The following is a 27,857-nucleotide window of genomic DNA, read 5'->3' as shown; positions in this document are numbered from 1 at the left end:
ACCAAAGTACATAAACTGATATATATATATAGACCACAACATACACTGTAAATTATTTTATTTAAACCACAATACAAAAAGCAGCTAGAAATGTCTTTGAATAAGGCGATTGATTAAATCAGATATCCACAGTCTATTTTCCCATTTCTCTGCCTGTTTTATTCTACAAGCATTTGTCAGTACAGCCTACAAAGCTAGAATAAAATGCATCATTATAGCATAAAAGTGGTTCCAGTTCCTTCTTTTTTTTTTTTTTTTTAAGAGCACCTAAACATATAACGCCTAATAATACATTTTTACCTTGGAATAAGTAGAGCTGTCAGCCATTATAAGTCTATGTTCTCTACAGGCCCATACATACCCAGTCTGATTATGGGCGCTGCTGATAAAAACACAGCAGCAGATTTGGGGGTAAATACTTGGCAGTCATCTAAAACTTGTCTGTGTGGATACTGATCGTTCAGTCTTTTGGTGCTGATTTGAATCCTCATTTAACAAAAACAAACATTCTCTCCTTGTAGAAGGTAATACTTTAATACAGAACATTGCACCAACTCATGCTGCAAAGAGCCACTTTCAGAAGACATATACATACAAAACTTTTCTTGTATTTTACAGTACAATATGTTTGCACTATATAAATCCTGTTTAATATTAATCTAAATTAAGCAGAGTGACCTTTCTCAGCTATGCACAGGTGGCAAATAATGCAAACATTTTTATTTTATTTTTTTATCTCATGAGGAACATATTAGTAATTTTATCAGCAAGTCATAATAACGACCATTTTCAGGAAACGGCTGGCTGGCATTTTGGCGCAACAGAGAACAGTTGTACATGGTTTTCAATATACAAAAATTTATTGCAGGCAAGTCTTCAAAGCTCATTTCATGTGCCATATCTGTTCAAATAACCAATGCTGTAAACTGTTACAGCTCTGAAAATTATAATGAAATGTATAAAATAGGTAAAGAAAAGGAAGAAAATCTATCATTAGGAAAAATAACCCTGAAACATTAGTTATTGTTGTGTGTATTTGTGCAGCACTGCTATAAAAGTTGATTCCTTAAAACATTTATTATTTACAATATTAATGTATACAATAAAGCCTTGGTCAATGATTAATAGGCATTTCAAATGCCATTGTCTAGCATAGTATTAAGGATGGCAATACATGAAAAGAAGCAGCATAGTTAGAGGAGCACAGTGTGCAAGTGACCAAAGTACATTATTTGCAGAATGTTCCTCCAAAAAACAGAGAGTGAACAGTGGCAGCTTATAGGGCTGCTGGAGTTTTTATCCCAGTGTTTTATTGTGCGTTTTAGAAAGGCTTGTGATATAAACTTCACTTTCCTATGTGCGTTACAAATCATTAACAAATGTTCTTGGTGTTTACTTGTTGATACTCAATTCATCCAAACAAAAAACAAAACAAACATAAGTATAATTTAGGAGTGTGTGAAATGAGCAGCACCAAAACTCCCTTGTAATTTCATCTATTGCTGATTTTTGCCAAAGCAGATTCTCTTTTACTCCATGTGTGTGGAACAGCTGCATAGCATGCAATAACTTATCATAAAAGGGGCATGATCGAGAACTGGTATAAATCTGACAAGTTGACAGAACTTAACACTGTCCATTAGGAAGGAATGAAGGCACATGTGGATGGAAAAGGAGTGGTTTACAGCCCAATGCGATGGAAAAAAAGTGTTAAAGCTGGCACTTACTTTCCTTTCAACACAGTATTTGGCACTGTATTTTCTCCACTTTTTTCAGTGCTTTACTTGGCAGTCTGGTATAGAGTGAGCACAGGAAAATCTGTTGGTCAGGAGTATATGGGATTATTTAAGGTCATTAGGTAGTGGTGGCAAGACTTCCCAAATCCTTTGAATGTGTTTCAGGGTGTGTAATTTATAAAGTCTTTGAGCATAAAAAGTTCAGTCATTCTGTAACTAATCCTATTGGTGTGGATGGAAAATTTGTACACATCGCAGTGCTCTGTCTACCAACAACCTTAGTACACTGACTGCTTAAGTTTTGAGTTGAGCCTAAAGACGATATATTTTCCATGCGCTGAACAGTGGAATCTCCCATTGAATTTATTCCTGTGCTTACATTGGAGCAAGACTTTATAGATGCTAGGTCATCTTCTGTGTACCCAACATGGTTTTTAGACAGGCACTCTGTGACTGGACTAAGTTGGTCATCAAGTACCAAAGGCTGCTGGTCATCTGCCTCTTCACAAATAACAAAAACTGTGCTTGGAGTCTCAAAATCTAGCGAGAGCTCTTTAGGTCGGATTCCATTGCCTGCCGTTTTGGATAAGCTTGTAAACTCCATGGCAAATGTCGGACAAGGGGTGCGCTCCTCCTTCATACTTAGAGACTTTTGGTCACAGTCATTTAGTAAACCAAAGTATGGGCGTGTCCTTCTGAGGTTACACGGTGCAAGTTTTCTCTGGAGTTTTGCAGAATGTGTAAGAGGGTAAGAAGCATTACTGTCAGAGGAGTCTGAGAAAAGATGAGTGGAATGTTCACCTATGTGTACAGCAGAACCAACTCTCCTAGGATTCTTAGGATTATGCATCTTGACAGGTGCTGCGCAACACTGTAAAGCCCAGAAATATTGAAATTATGTAAAGTTTTGCAATTTTATATTTTTAACTACTTTTAGCAACTAGGAATGCCACATTCAAAGTATTATGTTTTATCTGTCACCTCGGGGCTATATGGACAATCTTAAAAAAATTGTCTGGTATTAAGGGCATCTCCTAATATATATTGATGGTCACTAAGGAGTGAAGTAAATTCCCAATTATTTACATTGGGAAAAGTCTGGATCAGCCTTTCATGACCTTAATAACATGAGAGAACCTTTGGGATAATTTTCAGGTCCTAGGGAATCCCTTCTATAATTACTATATTACCAGCTCACACAGTATATGGATCACTGGGAAGAATGCTTCTCACCTTGCTGATGAGTGGGAAGAATGTCACCTTTACAGACCTTACAGATTGCAATCAAAGTGTAAATATTTAAAATGACAACATATGATTTTAAGGACTTACACTGTCTACCAGTTTGGTGAAGGAACCACTGGAGGACCGGCTTCGCCATTTCATTTGTAGTTGAGGCAAGAGATTGTTAAAGGTACGTGAGCTCCAGGTCCTATGTCTGGATGCATCCACTTCATCTACTTCACTGGTTTTATCATCCCCACTCAGATCGACACTGGTGTAATCTGAAGTTAGCCAGTCAGATACTGAAGCAGGACTAGTTACACTCCTTTTTAAGTTTCCTTCCTGCAAAACACATCCATATTGGTGTAAGACACAGATGACATTGGTAGCATGAAATCTTTGTACTATGTCTATGTACTATTCAATTAACACTGATTATAATATAATATATACTAATTATTATGAATATCCAATAAACTAATCCAAAAAAGTATATAAAATCTGTCACGTGGAGAAATAACTGTTTGTTGAGATTTTTAAGTATAAACTGAAAATGCGAAAATTCTTAGGGCTCTTTAACACTAATGGCGTGGAACTGCATGGTTGTCCCCGGGCAAACAGTAAATGGCAAACCGCACTGTGGGTGACTACAATGGCACGCGGCTATGGCCATTGTACAAATTTTCAGAGAATAATCACAGGGCCAAAAGAGACTTGTCCCTTTGGGTAACTGCACCACAATCTGCCACAGCCGCAAGCAAAACTTGATGCCCAACCTCCCCCATTCACTTGAACAGTGGGGGTTATGATCATGGCTGGGCCCCTGGCAAAATGCTGCGAATCACTGTGGGTCTAAAATGGTCCTAAGAGTGTAAATGAATAGATTTAATTTTTGTGCTCTTCATTTGCATTCATTGTACCAGCAACAATACTCAGCAAGAAAAAGCAAGAGGGTAAACCTCCCAAAAAGAGGTGTAGACAGTAAAAAAAAAAAAAAAACTGTAATAAAAAAGAATTCATTTGGAGAATATGCCAGTTAAACAAAAGGGGAAGGCTGAGGATGTTTCTGTGTGGTGTCATATTTACTTGCTCTATGGGTGAGAAAAAAATGGGTATCAGACTGCAGCTCAATATGGACAGATGTAAGTCAAGTGTTGGCATCAGACAGCCAAATCTAATCTCCATTGAAGGGGTATGAACCAACTACACAAGAGTAAGAACAACAAACTACCTTACACAAAGTTATACAATATAAAAAACTGCAAACTAAGCTAGGTGACTAGATTTAGGCACACTGTCCTCCCTCCCCTCATTATGGTTAATTAGAAAAAAAAAACAAATGATTTTATCTAATCTGGAAGGGCATTTATCATAAAAAGTATTCCAAATGATTGCAGAAGGTATTTGCATTAGGAGAACAGTGTGTTTTGTAGTGATAAAGGAATCCCACACACAAGAAGCTTACTATGAACATAGCTAAGTAGCGTGAGAGCAATTCTATTTATCTGGGATTTGAGTAATATTGAATGAACAATCATCTTACCAGTTAAGAACATGTTATGCTGTTCTTTCTTAAATTGCATGTCATAAGGAGGTTGAGAATATAGGATCATACTAGATTTACACAACATGGGCTTTTATGTTAAATACGTATTTATGTTAAATAAGATCAAAACCTAGATTATACTTCAACTAGAAATTCTAACATTCCCTATTTAATACTATTAATGCTTTTATTGTTAGTTAGGTTCTGTAACAATAGAGACCTACCAGGGCTCCCCACTTCCATACAAAAAACATGCTGGGGTTTAACCAAAATTTCAGCTTCTGCAATTAAGTGTTTGAAGAATAGTTTATTTGTTAGTCTATGAATGAAAAGTCATTGTGGTTGTTTGTGGATGTAAGATTATATATTTGTAAATTCATAAAACTGCATCATTAGCTGAATTGTTGGTGCTGGCTTTGTAAAATACTGTAGTGTCATATTTTCAGACATATTGCATATGCAGTCAAAACAGTATAAAAATGTAGCACTTCACAACATATACAAGGTACATATTATATTACATTCAGAGGCCAGAAATGTACAATATACATATATATTTGCAAAGTAAATAAACCATTTTCCTTTTCCTGATTACTGGAAAACTGCATTAGGTGATTGTACAATGAATACTTTTGAACTTACTAAATTAGATCAAATATTAAATTGTGTTCACTGGGATGGAATGCAGGGATATTTATAGATTGATAACAAGATGGCCGTAAATAAATCAGACTGCATATTGGGAACACGTAAGGTACCAGACATACCCCGTGTCCAAGCAGATAAGACTGTTCACCTCGATAGATCAGTGGGATAAATAGCAATCAGATATGATGACATACTATAAATGAGCAGATATGATATTCAAAGTAGAAAAGTAGTAATACGCTTGGAACTGTTCATGTAAAGGAAAAGAAAGCAAAAAGTATTCAGAGTAAATAAGTTATAGGAAAAGATGAGAAATGTAAAATAACTAAGGATAATCTGTTAGCAAGTCATTGAAGTGGTAAGCTAAACATTTAATCTTAAAAGGAGCATTCAATATTTGTTTATACCAGGTGAGATCAACCATTTTTAAATGTCTAATAGTCATAGTTTAAACACCATATACTGACCTGTAGTGGATATGTATTAAAAGTGAAACATTCTGTGTTATCTCCAGCTGAGATAACAAAAACTTCATCACTGTGGGAATCAGTCACTGTGATTGTGGACGAAGTGGGATCTTCCTGATGCATCTGCTGAGAAACATCTGCAGCTACAGTACAAGAAGAAAAAAGTAAAAAGAAAGATGTTTGCCCTGCAGCCAGACATTGTATTTCAAAAAGACAAGTCAAGCAGGGAGCTTACACAATAATCATGCAGAAAGCTTAATAAAAACATCTAGAACGCCTCAGATTTCACTGAAAACAATATCTCAATAAAATTATGTTATCCTCTTCAGTTCCTGACAATAAAACTAGAACAGCAGAAAAGCACTGTTAGATTGTTCTATTCTATAGTAAGAAAACATGGACACAATTATAAAAATGTTGCATTCCCAGTTCTCTAGAACTAATAAAATAACATTTTCCTATTTAAATGCAAGAAACCCCTTTGAATATACAAAATAAAAAATGTTAGGATTGTTATGATATAACATGAACAGTCAAGTAGTTATCGGTCTAAAAATGTTGTCTTTGTGCATTAAGGTTCTGGGCTCATCTACCATCTAGGATGCTGCTTGTATGGAATTTGTATTCTTTCCTCTATGTTTGATGCTTTACCAGTACAATCTTGTGTACTAACAATGTGCTAAAAAGTTCACAGACATCCATACTAATTTTGTGTGTCTAGGTCAACCAAGAAGTAATAAATTATTGTAAAAAAACAAGTAAAATGTGTCAAATGTGGAATTTAATAAAGGTAAAGCTTCTTGCCTAATTTTAAGAACAAATTGGTGCAACGCATGAAAGCCTATTCTACCAAATGCCACTAAACTGAGCTATGCATACACCAACACCTCCAAATAAAAAAAAAATGGCAAGCTAAAAAAAAATTAACTTTCTGTACACTCCTATTTATTGTACAGTGCTGCATAATATGTTGGCGCTTTATAAATAAAGGATAATAATGATGCATCATTTTGTAGTAGCATTATAACCAAGGATGAAAGACAGGTTTCTGGTAGTGGATTTTAGGTGTGATTGGTGTAACTGTCGATGAGACTTGTATGGACCAGTGTTGTAATCCCCATCACCTCCACTGCCAGGTTAGATGTAGTTGTAGTCTGCTGGACAAGGGTAACCCTGTGGGGAGGGATGCTTACTGGAGCTTGAATTTTTACAAGAATCTTATGTCTGTAAGCCGTTTAATCTCATCCCATGGTTTATTAATCACAGGGAGAGAAGCTGAATTATTCTACAGAAAACATACGTCTTTAATATAATTTTTAGGGGTAACAAAGCACATCTGGTATAGTAAAGCAATAAGCAAAGTGCCAGCTGAATACCATGTACTCACTTGTGTAAAAAAAGTATTATTTAGGTTATTTCCTAGTTTTTGCAGCAGATCCACTGCTACAAGCCACCAAAAATGGTGAGCATTCAAATAGTTTCACAAAAGCTGATATTTGTATATGGAAATGTACAATCCCACCCACAATCGATTTGCCTGTCATGCAAAAAAAAAATAGAGGCAGAAGAAGTGTACTAAAGCTCTTAATACCCAAAAGTTAGCTCTTTCAATAAGGGGTGCAGAATTGGTTCAGGACACTAAATTGGAGTTCTCAGGGTAATAATACTTGGTACTGGAAGTTGCCTACTGTGCATGTGTGTGATCACATGACCCCAGGACAGGAGTACTTTAAGTTACCCCCTGATTTTACATTGCGGTCAGAACACATTCTGTGGAACAATGCAAACAAATATTTATATTTGCGTCTATGCTGAATGGAATATTATTTTCCTAAGATTGGTCAGCCAGGAAACATCTGTTTTTTGTTAAGCCTACACTTTCTGTCAACCTGTTTGACTGTACAAACTGTACCTTGACTGGTAGATTCCAGTGCCCTATTCTGAAAATCATCTTCTGCCACCACCAACTGTAATTCACTGACATCCAAGCCTGTATTTTGAATCCCATTCTGAAAACAAATGCACATTAATAATACACATTAACTACTTTAAGCAAGTGAGAAGGCATTTTTTTAAGCTGGTAACACACAGCATATACTTTTCTTACATGTAACTCCAATAACTGCAACATTTTTCCATACTAAGCTGATATGTATCAGTTAAAAAAAAAACAACATTACTAGAATATGTTCTACTTTCTTGGTGCCATACTATTTCTCACAAAATGTTCTACTTTGGGGGTAGGCAAAGCAGGTTGATTGCAACCCATTTAATACTGTCAGGGCTGACAGCAAGGTGACATGGGCAAGCTGACGTGTTCATTGGTAAAATGTAAGGGGGGAAAATGTTGATGAAGGAGATAAGAAATTGGGGGGTGAGTTATGGAACAGATATACAAGGGTACAGCTATAGAACATGTGCAGGGTGGGTACTAGGGTTCCCTGCCAGTTAAATTGTATTCAGCCAGCCTGGACCCAGACAGAATATAGCTCAGCCAGACCATAACAAATAATAATAAAAGACAAGGAACTATACATGTGTGACGTTTCTATTGTTCCCCAATTTTAGACTTTTTTTTAGATCTCTAGAACCTCAGAACCTAGACATAGCTGTTACAAGGATTGTTGATTGTATAAAACATTACCACATGCTCTATAGCTATTTTAAACATGTTTATAGTCAAATATCTGACCCTTGTCTATTACACCACATAGAAAATCTATAGCACTTGTAAAAAATAAACAATAGATTTTTGTCCTACTTACCACCACCTGTGTTGTCGCCTCTCTGATCTGGTTGTCATTTTCCTGTCTCTTGGGGCATATCTTCTGCCTAGATAGCCAACACATAACACACTGTCATTTGTCTAAGTCGAATATCTATTAGGAAAAGAATTAAGGCGGATATGTTTTTCTTTCCAGCATAATATTCCTGCATCACATTCCAATATATAAACAAAAACATAAATCTTTATCTAACATTTACACAACATGGAGAAATGTACTTCATTGGAATTTCCTAAAGCTTATGTTTCTATTCAATCCACAATGGCTAATTTATATACACCTGCAACATTTTATCTAAATTACAAGACAACAGTAAATGGCTTATTAAAAATAACACAGAAAACAATAACATGCAACATAACGCATTCTTATATTTAACACTAAATGTACTGAAAATGTATGTCAGGTCAAAATTTGTTTTAACTATGTGTTTGTGGTTATCCAGCAGCAAGTCTTACCTCGAGCAGCAGGCATTTATTGAACCCTAACGTACACAAGGCCCAAATGGCCATTCTCTCCTTTCTGTTTGAAAAGCTAATTTTAAGTAAAGGCTTGCCTCTGGATTACCATTCATTTCCTGTCAAATTGACCACAATTTATCAAACAGGAAGGGAAGAAAAAAAAAAGTAGAACTCATTTAGTTTATACAATGCTAAAAATTAAATTGTAGTTACTCATCTCCACAATGCAGCCCATTTCTGCTTTTTGCATTACTTTAGTCTAAAAACGTCAGAAAAAAAAATCACATTTACTTCACTAGTAGTTGAATTTAGTATGTGAGCTTGGGAACATTATAATAAAGGAGTTTGTATAAGGTCCTGAATCGGTAAGATTGTATATTCTATGCAAAAAGAAGATACTGAAAAATAGACTGGGAAAGATGAGATTCCATTTGTGGAATTTGTTGAGCTTTGGTCCTGCACAATGACATTACCCACAGAGAATGAACGAAGGCATTCTTTCAGACAACTAATGCTGGCCAAACAAGGTTAGAATTTCTGGCTAACTAACAAATGACCCTTTCAGATACAACACACAGTAAACAAGACACAGTGTCCAGTATCAATTTGTGGCACTACAGATGAGCCAGAAAAGACAATCAATGGCAGAACAGACTGTGCCCGCCATATGCCTCCTTGGTGACCTTGCATAAACCCAATGGCTAGTGAGAAAAAGACCCAAACAACTGCAAAACACCAAAGTGAATGCCTTAATTTCAGTTCTGTTTTATTATCACAAAGTAACTATATTTCAGTGTCACTGACGACCATAAATTATTGGCCGATACTTAATTCTGACATGTGCACAAATTCAGATCATGTATCTAGGAAAAAACCTGGATTTTTGGAATCTAATATCATGCCAAATAAAGTATAGCACACAAAGAATATACAGAGAGTTTTGATTCCTTCATATGGGGAGACAAACGTGGGAACCCAAAATTCTCCATATATTACACCTATTACATCACTGAACACTAGATGGACCATTTTATCTTGGAAAGCATTGCACATCTAAACAATATTGTTATAAAGTTTACAAGCAGTTTCTTATTTTATGTTGTCCTGCTAAAGCTGGCTTTACCCGACTCTCCTGACATCTGACACCCTTAAGGAATACTTCCAAGCTTCAAGACATCTAAAGTACTCCTGGCCATGTAATCCTTTATAATAGGCAGGTAATAAGCAATAGCTTAATCTCACCTCACCTTGGTAAACATTCTAAATTGCCCACTTATCCCATGAAAATCTATCTTTGGCTGTTCACAACCTCCTCTTGTTTGGCAATATTAAATCCTTTCAATACTTCAAGGATAACTGGGACACCCCTTCACTTGAGTTCTAAGTTTCATAACTTCCCCTTACATCCTTTCCCTGACTGTATGACCATACCACCGCAAGCTTCAGACCTCTTCTTTTCACTCACACCACTGACACCTACAAACTTCCACACATGTTTACATTGGAAGAAGACTTGGAAGAAACCTTGGATGCCCTGGAATGGGATAATATCTGAAGGGCATCTGCAAATTGCTTAAACAACTTCTTTGTCCAAGAGCACTTCTGCAAAGTACTTTTCTTATGAAAATAAATAAATAAACATATATATATATATATATATATATATATATATATATATATATATATATACACACACACACACTGATTTAGGGGTTGTAATACTCAAACACACACAGTAAAAAAAAAACAACAACTCAGGAAACTGATCTTACTCTGATCCCTTCTAAACAAAGAGATATTTAAAACCCCATGGGATGCCTTTCTTAACAGACCCACCTCTAACTTATCTAAACATAAAAAACTGTGTGGCCTTTGTTTTTTTTGGCAACAAAGACAAACAATAATTAAGGCTATGTATACACACAATGGTTCTCGTCCAATATTCGGCTCAGGGCTGATCAGACGAGAATCTTGCGTGTGTACAGCACTCACCATCCATCACCTGAACGGCTGTCCTGGCAGATCCACAGACGATGGACGACGAACGACCTGCAAGTGAAGGAAAGAGTGCAGCGAGGTGCCGCTTCGTCGCTCTCCCCCTTCCCTTGCCAAAGAGAGGAAACGGTGCTGTATGTACAGAGCTCCTTCATGCATCGTGCAGTCGTTAGTCGTTGGAAACGATTGTGAAGGACCCCTTCCAACAACAATTTTTGCACGTGTGTATGTAGCCCAAGGAATGGGGGCAATCTACACTTTGCAAGGGTAAAAAAAAAAATCAGGACAATGGACACAAAAAGATAACAGCAATCGTAAATGACAATCATCCTTTCTCAAAATATGGTTCCCATAATAAGATTACCACTATAAAAAAATGCATCATTAATAATCAATTAATCATTAATCATTATTACTAACACTGTAACTGCTTAAATACTGCCGTGCACTAAATACTGTCGTGCACCCCCATCCCCTTCCTATCCTGGACCTGGAACTAATTTATTATTTTTATTAAAAAATATATATTTTTACAGCACCTGTTTTGCTTTACAGAGTACATTGCACAAATAATGAACCTAAATGTCGCTCAGACGTGCTATAAAGTATTTTGGAATGATTAATATGTGCATTTTAGACAGACATCATTCTTTACATCTAACGCTTGGACAACCTATAAAATAGGTCACATAAAAATGTATATTGCTGGGGAACATGAACCTAGCAAGCCAGAGGTCACACCAGAGTATGAGTGGTCAAACAAGCACTTTTATTTGGACAACATTTACAACTGTAAGTACCAAGAGGAAATATTTCTCTGCCCTCAACACCGACCAAATGTTAGGAAATTTACTTTTAAAACAAAAAAAAGTTACTCTTAGATATCATACTGTCTAATGGTATTTCAGGAGAATATTCTCATGAGATCCTCAGCTTTCCAAGAGGGCAAATGGCAGAAGGAAGAGAGAAAATCATCACCTAGACAAAAAGACTGTAAAACTGAATTTAAGTTTTGGGGGATTTTTTTTTTGGCAACCATAAAGTGGTTCCCGTTGTTTAAATAATAGGTCAACTTTAAAGATAACATGTAAAACATGAAAACTGCCTACAAAGCGTTACTTGCTTACTAGATACGAAAATACGAATTATTAATGTGCAAGGTTTCATTTAAACCTCACTAAAGGAGTACAAATATTTTATTATATCTATACAACCTATGTTGTACAAATAAACATGTAATAGTCATGAAAGGGTTCCCAGTGCACTGCAGATTAGCTACAGAGACAGTATATCAGTATTCTTCTTATTCTAGTCATATCAAATACATTCCTGGAATAAATAATGTTTTTCTTAATGGAACTGATCAAGCCATCTGATTTCACCTTGAGCTAGGGATCTCTGTAAACAACAAGCTTTTTTCCCCCAACATCTGATAGATGGAGCAGTAAAAAAAAGTCTATACCCCACTTGCTAGATGAAGAAAACACATACATAACACACATGTTATATTTTGTACTGCATTATCAAATTATTTCTTTAAATGTACAAGTTTAGTCCTGACCATAAAAAAAAAAAAGCACAAAACCACTATACATTTAGGCCTCTATTTATAAAACAGGGAATCTGACATTCCCTTAATGGAATTAATTACTGTCATTAAAACACATGGACCTTTGAAGATTCACATGAGGAAATGTCAGATTCCCCGTTTTATAAATAGATCCTCTAGATTTCAAAGTCTATTCTTAAACAACATTTTTGCTATGAAATAAATTCTTGGGGCCTCATTCTGCAGCTCAATGCCAGTGTGTGTTGGCCACTGTGATTATTTAACAATAAATCATGAGTTACAATATCAACCTTCAGTGATATTGCAGCATTATAACACATCTCAAATTGCTTGCACACATGGTAAAATTACAAATGATCACATCAATATCACAAAGTACCAATCTCTTGTATCTTCCCAATATCTGTACTCAAGCTCTGAGTACTCAATTAAACGCGTTTCGCAAAACATAGTCAGCTTCAGATATTTACATCCCAGATGGCAAGAGAAAACTCTTCCCACACAGATTGATATATTGATCACATTGACCAATAAAGAAATCATGCATACTATTTCAATGATTTAAATCTTGAAATATATTTCCAAAAAAAATCACAGGTTTAAATTTTATCTCGATGTTTACTTACACTTATCTATATGTTTACTTGGGAGAAAAACTGCTTGCACACAATACACGCATGTGCACACATACATGCATGCATGATCTGGTTACAGCTCAAATGACCCACACATAGATTGATGGATATTTGAGCTGTGAAACAGGTGCATGCCGTATTGTTTACTTGATTGTAACAACAATCAAATGAAAACTAAGACGATAACATATATTACATTCCTTGAATAAAAAGAACAAAAACATTTTAGCAGCATCATTTTAATGCTATGCTATATTTCCCAATGGTACTAGTGACCCAGCCTCCTCCACAACCCAACATTTCCCATCATGTCCTCCACCTTAACTTCCAGACTCCTTTAACACTGATTGAGATTATAAAGTGGCTACCCGCTTGGTGTACTATTGTTTTTCCTTACTATGCAGTACCATATTAAAAACTACCACTTCCTTTATGACCTATTGTCTTTTCATTGTTCCCTTTTTTCAATCCTAAACCCTGGTTTGTAACCATATTGTTCTGTTTCTTACCCCCTCCCCCCACACTTTATTATACTGAAATAAAAATTTAACAAAATAACCAGAACAGTGCCATCTTACTGTAACCACCTTATACATAATGTATATTTTAGGTCTGGATCTTGGTAATATATCTAGACGTTGCCAGACAACTAGCATTTTCCGAAGATCAGTGATAGCAGTCTGCATATACTTTTAATATGATAGGTATACTTTTACTCAAATCTCAGATTACCACTACATTGTTATGTCATTTTCTCTAACAAGAGAGAACTTGTGGTTGCAGTGAATATTTGTCCTGAGTTCAAAACTACATTGTTTTGTAAAATTAAATAACAAGCAGCACGAATTATGCAACACATGGAAAGCACAAGACAACACTGTTTACTCATGAAGCCTTTCCTTGCAGTATCAGAAGCAGCACTGAAATAAATGCAGTCACACTGAACACAAGAACAAAGAACAATTTTTTCACAAAGCTGGGCAATTCAAACTGAGCAAATGGTAGCAAAAATCCCTGAGGATAAAAGATTTACCTTTGGCAAATACGGCATACTAATTTAATGCTATATATTGCATACACTGCAGATATTGGATTTCATTTTGACATAAAAGTCTATTTATGTCGATCCATGTAAAAAGTAAAAAAAAAAAAAAAAAAAAAAAAAAAAAAAACCTATGAGTCAATGTACTATGACAACAAAACTTGGCCATTTCCAAGGGAGGATTTTTTTTAAACAATAAGTTGATACATAGATATAAAAAGCTTGAACGTTCTTGAAAAATAAAGCTTGGTCATTGCCCCTTCTACCTGTCAGGCACTTTGTTAATGAGTCCATTGATCACAATACAGAACCAATATGAAGGCTCTGGCAGGAGAAAAAATATAATGTATACAGTTTCAGCTGTCTGTATTCAATAATCACAGTAGTACACCTTCATATTGTTTTTGTCACAATATTGTCAGTTTAAATTGCCAACAATTTTACATTATTTGTACAATATATTAAACATAACCATGAACAAAATGAACAGCATCACAGTGGGTCAAGATTAAAAATGGAATCTTACCTAAAAGCCAAGCAAAGCACCAGCACCAAGATGAAAGTAAAGGAAATGGTAGCAGCAACCACAGCTAGCAGCACAATATTTTCTCTGCTGTGGCTTTCCTGAACACCCAAAGCAGTCACCAGCGACTCATTATGGTAAGTAATAAGAAGGGCAAAACCTCGGCCATGATTAGTGGTTGTGATTAGCTCCAAAACCACCTCAATTATTTCAACAGGTGACCCAAAGGTAAGATTTTTGTTTATTGGAGAATTTGATCCACAAAAGCGTGAGGAATAAGTGATAAGGTCGGTGATGTAGAGGACATCCAGCGGGCACACTTCCAGTACTGGAGGCAAAGTAGTAAAGGAGTCAGTTTCAAAGTGTATAGATGACGATGTTGCATCTTCACTCACCTGCTGAACAACAGTGGTTGTTATCCTAGAAGTGAAGGATGCCAGAAGATTCATAGGCTTGTTGTAGTCTTGGGAAGAGCGATCAGAAATTTGTGTAACTGTAGACAGCAGCTCTGTTTGCAGTGTGTCTGGCCAAACACTGGAAATATTTTGATTGCTGGACAGATCTTGAGATTTCGATGGAGACTTTATTCCATTATTGCTAGTCTCATCCCATCTCTCAGGTGTAATAACTTGGTTGCTGGCTTTATTGGAGTGTTCACCATATTCTGATGGAACCATTTCCAAGTCATTTGGCAAAGTAGTTTGGTCCATAGCTCTTTTTTGAGCTAATTGGTAACCCAAGTCAGATGATGGAAAGCCGATAGCAGGGTCACTGTCAATTGCGCTCTCATATATGTCAAAGTCAAGGGTTTCTATCTCTATGCTGGAGCCAGCAGGCACAAAGATCTGCCATAAACAATGTGAACCGGGAATGTAGTTGTTGGGGAAACCTGGAGACAGAATAAGGTCTCTACCTGTGGGGTTCATGATAGCACCACATCCATAATAAACCTAGAACATAAACAGAACAAAAGATTTAAAAATTGCATTACACATCATGCAAGTCCACTGTAAAAAATGTGTACAAAAAACTAGCTATATTTCAAAATAAAAGGGATATTTCTATCTTCAGGCAATGTTTACCACCATTCAAGCTGTCAATTTAAATAACTATAAATAATAACTAAAATAAATGTTTGCTATAACATATGAGTTCAATGCAAATCTCTTTATGAAACCTGTTTTAGCTTGTGTTTGGCAGCATAAAATAGAAGAACTGCACATAATCAATTTGCATTAAAGCTACATACTTGAGCTGCAAAAACAAACAGAAAGAACATAGATCACGCCACAAAAGAGCATTCCAAACATCTGATGAGTGTTTAATTTAAGGAAATTTCTCTTTCATCTAACAAAAATAACTTTCACTGGCAAAAATGGAAACAAAAACGCAGAACTTAAAAAGACATCTGGATACCATCTACAATATGGGGAATGCATTTAAAAAATAAAAACTGTCAGAGTTGCTGGTTATCTGCTTAGAGTAATGGAAAACTGGCATTACTACAGAGAAAAAGAGAAGGAATCCTCACATTTTACCCCAGATAATACTGTTCCTACTGTGTTGCGATGAACCCAAACATGCAAAGTGCACAGTTACAAAGCCAGCAAGAGGAACCTATGGCTAGCTCGGTTTAACTGGACAAAGAAAGAACTAATTTAAGCTGTGCATTTACAAGGAACAGCAATTCAGCAAGAAAGTGTAAAGGATTATTTGAATGAACATGTTTAGACTTTGTAGCTAATACAACAATTTACCCTGTGTTTGAAACAATTACCTGCCAATTTCATCCACAACTGACATCTAATTTTAGAGGAATTTATTCACTTGTTGGCCTACATCTCTTGAGAGTAAAATACTTGGTCAGTAATAAAAAAACCTAGTGAAAGAATATTGCTACTAAAGTTTTAGGGAAAAGACACCAGAAAAATATGGATATGGTTTAGTCTGGGATGAAGCAAAACAGAAATGTGCACCTTAATCTCTGTGCACAGGATCTCTGTTCATCTGGATAATTAAGTGAGGTTCCAATGAATACCACGTTAGGTTTAATTACTTAAACTATAGACCAGAAATGCCATGCAATATATCTTGCAATACTCCCTGCTCATCCAAAAGAAGAATGGAGGTCCACAGACAGCCTTGTTGTGCTTCTGCAACACAGATCAAAGTGACAGATTCTCTTGACAACCTAAAATTCTTGCAGATGTCTTGCACTCTTCTATGGAATGCTCGTCTGCTGGTGCCTTCAGTAGAAAACCCTTTAATAGCCCAATGTGTATTTTTTTTTAGCTTACACAGGGCTAATACTAATGACAACCTCGCCCAAACAAGACACTTATTGGGTCTTGGAATTGCCAGGAAAAGGAGGAGGTAACATGTATTACCAGACACAACCAATAACTCATTCAAATGTTAACTTAGATACTGTACTAAGAGAACATGAATGATTGTTGCTAATCACAGCTTCTAAACATGCTAGTTGTCTGGCTGCTATGCCGATCCAATGGCTTCAATGATTTCTGAGGCAATGGCCTAGAAGTATATAGACCAAGAAACACAACTGCTGTTTGTTATACCACCTCAGGTCAGTTTATTTGGGGATACCATTGTTATTACCTAAGATAGCACAGTTATACATATATAGTAATTTTAGGTTTAGGAGGCTTTCTATTGGCAATATTGACTTATATATATATATATTGTATATATATATATATATTGAAGGAAGCTAATGCTACCTTGAAAATATTTGTCTACAATCCAAGCAGATTGGTTTGAGAACCTTTGTCCGTGATAGGAATGCACTCTTTACATCTACTCTTTACTCTTTTCTACTGTGTAGAACTTATGAAAACAGAAGTTGAAGTCCCTATGTTGCCGTGACTAAGGGACCATGCACGCCTCCAGAACATTAACTTTTCAAACATGTGACAGTTCTTTTACAATAAAGCAAGAATCATGTACTATACTGTCTTCTGTTTTCATAGTTGGTTAATCTCCTAACAAAGTTAAAAAACTCTTAGGTTTGTTTTGGGGAGTAAAGAAGTATTCAGCTTGTGATAGTGTTAAAACACTAGAGGGTGTCCATCTAGGCCAGGGTTAGCCTAGGACATGGAGAAAACCTTTGAAAAATAATTGGACACTGCACATATGGGTTTTTGTGGCCCATTTGCCATTTATAGATACTTTATACACAACTCCAACCCCCAAAATCTACATGATGGTCAACTTATCCACTCCAATTCTTTGCAAAAAAAGGAGCTTGACAAAGTTTCCCCTATATTGCCCTATATAATATAACTAAAGATCTCTTGGCTAGATCCCCTTTAGATGCTATTGCAGGTTTTCAAGTGGCTATGAATTTGATGAGACAGCTCTTTTTTTTTTTAGGACATTGGGCTCATATTGGACCTAAAAAACAACTTTATATAATTTCTAGATTAATCAGATTAATACATACTTACATCTAACCATCAATTACTTAATGAATGATTCGGGACCATACAGAAGATAAATTCCAGCTTAAATCTTTACCTAACAAAACACCACCATACTGACCCGACTATACCAAGTACCTACATTCATATTCCCAATTTATATTCTTTATTTTAAATCCCATTCATAACAAAAATGCCTAAGGAATTACAAGATTAGAGAAGACCTTCCACTCAGTAAACATAAGTGTTTTGAATGTCCTTTACAATGTCAAACCATCTCAATCCTACTCAAAAACATCAATAGCCTTTACATCATTATTTCTAAATGTATCTGGCAACAGAAAAACCTTATCAAGCTAAAGCTAAATTACACCTTTCTATCAGTCAGTTGGCCCTAAAATGCCCAACCTTTGCAAATATACCTTAGCAAGCTTGGCACCACACCTTAGAGACTGGTTAAAAAAACTTCCTACGATCCTTATACCTCCTAGTGATCCCTTACAGATCTTCTACATTCTCCATTATACAATATTCCCACTTTCATTAGGACCAAAATGGATACACAGGTATACAATGTTGGCTTGGCAGAAAGTGTGTAAAATGAAATCTGCTATGTTTTACATTACCCTGGGCTTTACATGAAACAAAGTTGTTTACGCTGTGGATAGTCAAGGGTCTTAGACTACATACACGTTAGATGATTCTCTTCTGATTACCGTTTCAGTATCAGATGAATATCTGACGTGTGTACAGCGGCTGTCTGTCTCGTTAATGGATCTGTCCTTGTGGATCCATGAATGACCGTAATCCAAGTGAAGGGGAGAGAGCGCAGCGGGGTGCCACTTGCTCATTCTGCCCCCTGCCCTCTAAACAGAAAAGAACAGAGTTGTTTATAAAAAAACGTGAAATATTTAAGCATGTGTGCGTACCCCTATAACAATAATACAATTCTCACAAGTTCAAGTCAGCTTTGAAATACTCTCTTTTTACATCCTATATTATACTCAAATTTAAAAAAAAATATGATCTCCTGGGGCGAAACCAAGCTGTTATTCAAAAAAAGCAGCACATGTTCCTCCACACCTAACAGTTCATACCCTTGATGTGTGGGACTACCACTACCTCCATGAAATCTCAGAATCAACACTTGGCAAATGTTCATGTTAGGGCTTACCTATTGAACAAAACTTGGCTTCTATTGATGGAAAACACCAGAAAAGCCATTATCAGTGAGTCGTGGTAAAAAAAGCTTAACATACATATAATACCACAAAAAATAATGACCCATTCCACTTCTTGTTCAAAGTGTGATGTAAAAAAGACCTGACCTGGATCACCTATGGAAGGGCCCAACAACCTAACATACTATTCAATGGCAAGCCAACAGCACAGAAAAGTCCACACATTCTCCACTTTTTTTTTTTTTATCAGCGATAGTTTATAAAAAAATAGTGCAACTGCAGAGAAGTATAAATTTAATTTTAAAATTTTGTCCTCCTTTATAATGAAACTAAAATCACAATTTTGCACAATGCAATTCCAAAAAAAAAAAAAAATAAGTTTAAACAAAATTGGTAAGGGGATAAAAGGTAGAGGGTTTTTTTTAGCCTAGTTAGTGTTATTCAATAGTTAAAGGGTTAAACATCAAATGTAGTTTCTTTTCTGCACTTGTAAAGTTGTTCAAATTAACACTAAATGCAGATCAAAGGTTATTTGATCTAAATTTAACATAAGGCATCCTAAGGGGTCTACTATTAAATCTTTTTGCCTAACTTTCACACATAATTCACACAACATTCACATATAATTTAAACATTTTAATAGCATTAAAAATAAGAAACAACAGGTGAATTCTGGGTGAAAGTTGTGTAAATTGGATTAAAATATCTATAAATAGATCCCAATGTAATAACAATGTTAACAACATTGCATTTCTTTGTGTATGTGGCATGTCCAAGGTCTGCAACTGGTTAATCTACATATTTGTTCCATTGACAGGCCAAGCAACCAGACTACTTAGCCTGAGGTCAGCAATGACTGCCCACATATTTGTCTAAAGCTACGTACACACGGCAGATTTTTATCGCCCGATAATCGGTATCGGCCAATTATCGGGCGAAAATCTTCCGTGTGTACAGTCGGTGTCGTCCATCGTCTGGACGACCGACCTGCCGGATCAACGGACGATGGACGACGGCCGATCGTAATGAAAGGGAAGGGGAGAGCGCGCAGCAGGGTGCCGCTCCGTCGCTCCCCCCCTCCCCTCTCCATAGAGCATGAACGGTGCTATATGTACAGCATCGTTCATGCATCTTGCAGCCCCTTGTCGTTGGAAAGGATCGTGAAAGATCCTTTCCAACGACAAAAATTGCAAGTGTGTACGCAGCTTTAGTAGATTTTGGTGGTGGAACCTTGGCACTGGCATCTTTCGGAAAAGAATACATAGCCTTGAGATCTTTGTATTCTGCATTGTGAGTAAGCAAGAATTGAAGAGTTAGGCTGCGTACACACATGCAATAATTGTCATTGGAAACAAACGATCCACGACAGATTGATAATTGTTAAAAAAAAGTGCACAACCAACAAACGAGGAATCTTGCTGGAAACAAAGGACCGTCCCAGCAGATCTGATTGGGCGACGATCGTCAGTAATCTATTGTGTGTACGGTCCTGCATTGTTTGAATGATCGTTCAAATGATCGTATCTAGTGTGTACAATATTGGTGGATTATATTTGAACAATTGTATCGTTACTGCATGTACAGAATTGCGCACAATACGATCGTTCAAAATAATCAGGAATAATCATTGATCGTTCGTTTTCAAACAATAATTATTGCACATGTGTACCTAGCCTTAGGCGTTTTTATGACTATGCAGTTCAAAAGACACCAAAAATATAGTAAACTCCAGTACACCTCTCCCTGTCCAATGGGTGGCTATTATTCAACTCACTCAGCGGAGCTAACTGCAGTATGAGGGCTGGAAGGAAAATTTCCACTGAGAAAAAAGTATTTTATATTTCAATATTTATTATTTATAGATTTTTTCATAAAACCAAAGAAGTACAACCAATACAAGGGAATAAACAAATACAAAAGGAATATGACAAAAAGGCATATCTCATGTGGCTCATGAGAACAGGCATACCAAGGTATAAAGAATGTTATAAGATAAAAAAAAGTAATGGTTAACCTCCAATTTCCAAGAAACAATCATATCTCACATGTGTCCACAAACTAGTCCCTTGTATTGTATGAAGAAACAAAACCAACATGATTTTACAAGAATTAAGCTACGTACACACTTCCAATTATTATCGTCGGAAAACGAACGACGAACGATCCTGCACGATATCTACGAACGATCGTATAGCACCGATGACTGTACACACGGCAGATTTTCGCCCGATAATTGGCCGATACCGATTATCGGGCGAGAAAAATTTGCCGTGTGTACGCAGCTTTATTCATCAATCCCCCGCGGTAGACTGATGATTGACTAATCGGGAATGACTTCTGTTCACAGATATAGAAGAAAGTACAGCAGGGTGTTGCTCATGCATCCACCCCCCACCCCCCATCTCCATAGAATAGAAGGGAGCTGTGTGTACAGCGCTCGTTCTATTATCTGTCACTGGAAACAATGGGAAAAGTAGTTTCTAGTGAAAATCATTTACAGGACTTAAGTGTGCACATCAGATTGTGAACTCCTCTGAGAGACAGTCGGTGGCATGTCTATTGACTATGTAAAGTGGTTCATAAAATACCAGAACGTTATAAATACATTTTTACGTTATATATTCAAAAGTTTAGTATTTAGTGTTTAGTATTAAATGTCTGAAAAGTGCAAGCAAATACCTGTTGATCTATTATTATTATTATTATTATTATTATTAATAATAAACAGGATTTATTTAGCACCAACAAATAATGCAGCGCTGTACATTAAATAGGGGTTGCAAATGACAGAAGAATACAGACAGTGATATAGGAGGAGAGGACCCTGCCCCGAAGAGCTTACAATCTAGTAGGTGGGGGAATTTACACACAATAGGAGAGGGATATGTAGTGCTATGAACACTGAAATAGATTACCTTTTCGTTCTTGGGTTTACATCCACGTTAAAAAAAAAAAAAAAAAGAAAAATAGTCTAAACCTCAGGTTTTATTATACCATTTGGTCAAAGCATCAGCGTTTCACAACAGAAAAGTGTGAATCTCAGAGGAATGACATTTCTCAAAATGAAAGTGAATACTTTGTATCAGTTGTAATTATGCACACCCAGTTCACCAGGTCAGAAATGGACATCAAAATGTGAAAATGTACCAAAAATAACATTTCTTACATCAGCAGCAAAACAAAGTGTCTAATGCAAACCATTTTCACTGGCATGTCAATATAATAGTATAAATAATAATCATGTGTAGATTAAATAAGGGAAATTTTGCATTTCATGTAATTGGATAGTTCAATTGTGCAGAGATTCTCAACGCCTTCATTCAGAATGTGTTGATGGATTTTATACCATGAATGGCTTTTTACATAGTCCATAGTCATCTCACAGAAGAGAATCCAAAGAGTCTATAATAGTTATATGTAATTAGTAAAGTCTGAGAGCAAATTTGTGGGGGAAATCAACGAACATACTAATTTTTGAAAAAAAAAAGGAGGAAACCTATAGAAGGTAAACGCACAAACTTCATACAGATGATCTAAAGTCCTTTTCTGCATACTTATTTTTTGTCAGCTGGGCTCATCTCGTGTTTTATACAGAACACAAAAATTTAACTGCTAATCTTTTTTTAACAATGTCTATAACATATTGAATCACCTCTAAGTTGTTTTTCCCCTTATACAAAGTTTTCTTTACCTTTCATTGGCAGACCCCACATGCCTTTCATTTTTTGGGTTGTCTGTATTTGTTCTTTTTGGAGTACTCAAAACGATTTACATTGTGGTCTCAAAGCCCTCCTCAACCCAAAACCGACCTTTTATGCCATTTAGTTTTCTACAATTGCTCCCAAACTACATCCTGTGCAGTTGACAAAGCCAACAGTGGGTCCCTGTAAAAAACCAAATTGGGGCCCCCATGGTGGCTCCTTGAGACTGAGGAGGTTGTGGGGTCCTCATGCAGTGGCAAACTTTGCACCTCTCTATGTCCGACTCCTGTCGTGCAACTAAAAACCCTGCCCACTCTTAAGTACACACATGGTTTCCACCATAATGCCAGAAATATGGGAAATGCAGTCTGTCATCTATTGTTCTTTCCACTTTGGGTGTCACATTTGGTTGAACCAATTACTGGTTGAATAAACTGATTATATGAAATAGGTGTTGTGTAGTATGCAAGCACATTTAGCCCATGAAACAGTTATTTAGTCTATCACCTTGCTTCTATAAACAGTTTGTATTCACTTTAAAAATGGATTGGTACTAGAATTTACCTTGCTTAATTGTGGGTTTTGTTTGGCGTAAAATGTGGCTGTGCTAGAAACGATTACCATACTGCAGTTGTATCCTATGGATAAGGCTACACACATGGGATGATTCTTGCCCAATACGAACAGTCAAGCAAGAATCTAACATATGTATACAGAGTGCCTAACATAGTTTATGGATCTGTCCCGAGGAATCCACGAACAACCAACGGGTAACGACTGCTGTACAAGTAAATGTAAAAGAGCACAGAGGGGTTTTGGCCCTCTACATAGAACAGAACAGCACTCATTCGTATGTCTGTCACTCTTTTGTCTCTGGAAATGATCACAATAGATTGTTTCCAACAGCAAACTTGCATATGTGTACGCAGCTTAAGTATTAAAAGAGAAAGTACCAGTGGTACCAGTAAGATAAGAGAAAGTCATTTCATGTTCCAGGAGATTGTATTTTACCCTTATATCTGCCTGAAAGATCCAATAACCCCATTCTGTGTCATCCTAATCCTGCCATTCAATGAGACCAGTCTGTATTGCGTGTTTCACTAATTAATGGAAAGTAAAAATAGTTTACTAATTAGACAACATTCTTTACTAATTGAGAAGTAAATGTGCACATTTTTAACAGTGGACAAAAAATAGATTTTTACCACAAAAAGCGTTGGAGATACATTCCATGTAAATTGTTCAGTTTGGAGGTGGCCGCAGTAACATAATCTTGTACATATCATTAATGAGGACTCCACATGGAATTTCTGCATTTTCAAAGTGTAAAGTAAATTTAACAAACAAAAATGTACAGAGGAGGTCCTACCTTTTAATTCCTTGTGGATGTTTGAACTAAACACAAGTTCCCATTCTTGCTTTAGTTAATGTGACCTAGACATTTATTCCTTACATCCACATAGAAAAAAAGCTTTTTTGCTTTTTTTAAATCTTCTTACATGAAAGAATGAATCTATTATGGCAAACACACAGAAATACTTACTATACTAGCAGCAACAACAAATACATGGGGGAAGGGGGAAGTCAACTATCTCGCCTGTCATCCTGGAGTAATTATCCCCATTTGCCTAGTCCTGTTGTTTCTCCCATAGCCAGACCTACACAAGGCAACCAAATCAGATAGCAAGAATGTCATCAAAAATACAAGACATTTATAGCCAGCATGATTGTCAGGTTTAATACTGCATGGTAGAGAAGACACAGTCTGTATAAAATAAACACTTGCTTTCTTGTGTATGTGTTTTTTCCATAATTCACATCAAAAAGACATTTAAACATGGAAGATACTCTTAACATACTGAGAACCGTAGACACAGCTGTGTTGGTACAATGTTGTGTTTATGTAGACAAAGTTTTTTAAGTGGCCATTCTGTAAAGCAGCTGTGTCCACAGTTGCCATGTTATATTAAGCTGTTCCTAAAGAGAATCTGTCATGTCATTGTCAAGAGCAAAGTTTAGAAATGTGAAATGTAATGAAGCCAGGCAAAGAACAACTTGGTATTCTGCATTTTTCTCTTAAATATTTCAGACATTTGATTCATCAAGGCACAAAAAAAACATTTTTTTTCCTAAACAGCAATATTTTTTTATTCTGTATAATGTATGCATTATATTGTTTTTCTTTACTCCCATCCACTGATCAGGACAAAGCCATACTACCAAATATTGACATAGCATTTAATACAGAAAAAATATAGGAATGCCAAACTGAATGCATCCTACCACCAACATATTCGATTGATTCTTTTAAATTAAAAGCTTTGGGTAGGCTGCCCCTATTTATTTCAGTGTGTCTGTGATTCAAAGCAGATTCAATGTGAATGAAATTGCCATGTGTGGTTACTATACCCGTGTAGCTTAGCAATCAGCCAACAACTGTCTTGTCTCCTGTCAAAACATCACATCCCATTGTTTACCAAGGCCGCTAGTCGTGAACCTCTTAATTACTTCAAGGCTACCTAGATGAGTAAGATACATAGGTTTTTGTGCCAGAACCTAAAAGAAATAAAACAACTACAAAAGATTATCTGCAAGCAATTACAACAGGATAATTTTTTATCAGAAAAACATTTCTTTGCTGAATATTCCAAAAACAGCAGACTCTTAGGTCTTGGATGTATTTTATTATATATGTGCTCAACACAGAAATCTTTTTAGGCCGGGTGGCAAGAAATTGTAGGCGGGTGGCAGCCCTGGTATTGTGACCCAACTCATTGATAACCACCTAAAAACAGCGGGGTGGTTGCTGAAAAGTGCCAGGTGGTGCACCCAGCTAGGGGATGGGGAGAACACTGTATTTATGTATGTATGTATGTATGTATATATATATATATATATATATATATATATTTGTATTGTATGTTTTTATGTATTTATTTTTTAAAATATTCTCAAGCTGACCATGTTTTTAAATTATATAATATTGTATATTTGTTGTTTGTGTTATTACACAAGATATTTGTGAATGGAAAGCCTTCTCAAATGACAGCTGCACCATTCAGTGTCACCAGTTGAACTAAATATTTGCAGCTTGCATATATAAAGCTCAAATTCTCCTCCTAAATAATTATGAAATGTACACAAGCCAGATTAAAGGTCTGAATGGGTGATTAGGAAAGTTTGCGTTGATGAAGAAAGCATGTATGTGTTAGTAGCCCACCTCAAGCTCTTTAGCCAAGCAATGCACTTTTAATTAGATTGAGCTGCAGAATCAATGCAGCCCTGTGTCCTCAAATAACTGGACTGCATTCCAAAGGGGGGTGCACTTCTCTGGCTAAGGTAGGCGTGAAATTGATTAAGAACAGCAGTCATAGGCAAGCAGGAGGAACAACTGGCTCAGGTTCCAAAATCCCTCATCTCCATGCATGCACTCACATTCACATATAGTATTCGGCATCAACATCAGCTTGTGCGCCAAATGGTCCCACTTGAAAACACGCGCAGCCTTCGTTCACACACGCTACAAATGAATTGGATATTGGCCTCCATGGAAATCAAAACATAATAAGACAAATGGCATCATGAATTATTTATAACTCTGGTTAAACAAACTCACCATATGGCAGTGTTTTTAAGAATGCTGCAATGGAATTTTAAGGTTTCATATTTGAAGAGTGCATCCATAGAATATGGAGTGTGTGCATTTACCATTTTGATAGCAAACATACTTCCTTTTGGGTTATGAAGATATTTACTACCAGGCTGGGGGGGAGCATTTAGGAAAACTGTAACATGAAGCTGCCAATTTTCTCCTTGTCTTATGAAATCACTTGTAACATCTCATTTTAAATAAACTGCAGCAGCATGAGTGGACCTTGTATATCCTGGCTCCAGCTATGCAGAGGCTGCACAAAACATGTCTATTCGTGCAAATGTCTGCAGGACCACCATTACCACCTGAAAGGTACACTACTGATGAGGAGACATGCAATTACCTCGCTTTCTGTTGCTGCATTCCACAGGAATAAGGTTGCCAGGAAAATCCATGTTGCACAAGCTGTCCTCATATCGGCATCTGCAGCTCCAAGACAGAGGAGTAAGTGATGTGAATGTCTGATAGACACTGGCTTCCCCACCCTGGACCCCTCTCTCTGGCTCAACCTTCCAATCTCACTCCCTCCCCACATGGGTCAATTACCTGCCGTACTGGGACAACACGCGCCGCGCCCTCTGCCGGCTGCTCGCGGAATCGCCTTGTTGATGCATTTCTATTTCTTCCTTCAGCAGCTCTCCTGCAATTACAAAAATGCAGCTACTGAGAGGAAGCTGCAAAAACTGAAGTGAAAATTAGGAAGTTAATTTCTTATCTGTAGCCTAGTTGTGCCACCTAATATTACCTGTGCTTCATGATGCCAGCTATTGTTAGCTTCCTAATCATAAAGAGAACCTGTCACCGAAGACATTGTAGGTACCAGCAAAGAAAAATCAAGTATTTTAAATTCTTATTTTTAGCATTTAAAATAAATTGATGAAAAATACATGTTTTTTGACTTTCAATAGTCCAGAATCCAAGCACAGCTTCTCCTTTCCTATATGTCATAGCCCTCTCTGCTTATCAACATGTCTAATTACTGCCTATGCTGGCCCAGCTTCTCTAGTCCTCTTCTTACCTTTTATGTAGCAGCCAGTTGAAGGGTAGTATTAGTTTCCCTCATTCATGTTTATGAGCTTTTGGATGTCTATATATGTTAAATGCACATATAGTCTTATTATTATTATTATTATTATTAATATTATTAAACAGGATTTATATAGCGCCAACATATTACGCAGCGCTGTACATTAAATAGGGATTGCAAATGACAGACTAATACAGACAGAGCATGGGATTGTACACCCCAT

The 27,857-nt window shown here is 36.5% G+C and overlaps 1 protein-coding gene across 1 annotated transcript; it reads right to left on the bottom strand.

Annotated features, from left to right (window-relative positions):
- Positions 1–41: 41 nt before the first annotated feature.
- LOC140333797 (uncharacterized) lies at positions 42–27,294 on the bottom strand. The gene is made up of 7 exons (XM_072415704.1): positions 26,951–27,294; positions 14,637–15,583; positions 8,387–8,453; positions 7,534–7,630; positions 5,622–5,764; positions 3,069–3,302; positions 42–2,607 (listed from the first exon to the last, which is right to left on the bottom strand). Exons 1-7 carry the CDS (start codon positions 27,140–27,142, stop codon positions 1,942–1,944), a joined length of 2,346 nt encoding a protein of 781 aa, XP_072271805.1. The 5' UTR covers positions 27,143–27,294; the 3' UTR covers positions 42–1,941.
- Positions 27,295–27,857: the final 563 nt, after the last annotated feature.

The sequence above is a fragment of the Pyxicephalus adspersus genome, chromosome 6, assembly GCF_032062135.1.
Source record: "Pyxicephalus adspersus chromosome 6, UCB_Pads_2.0, whole genome shotgun sequence".
NCBI lineage: Eukaryota > Metazoa > Chordata > Amphibia > Anura > Pyxicephalidae > Pyxicephalus > Pyxicephalus adspersus.
This window is presented reverse-complemented; position numbering and strand designations above follow the sequence as displayed.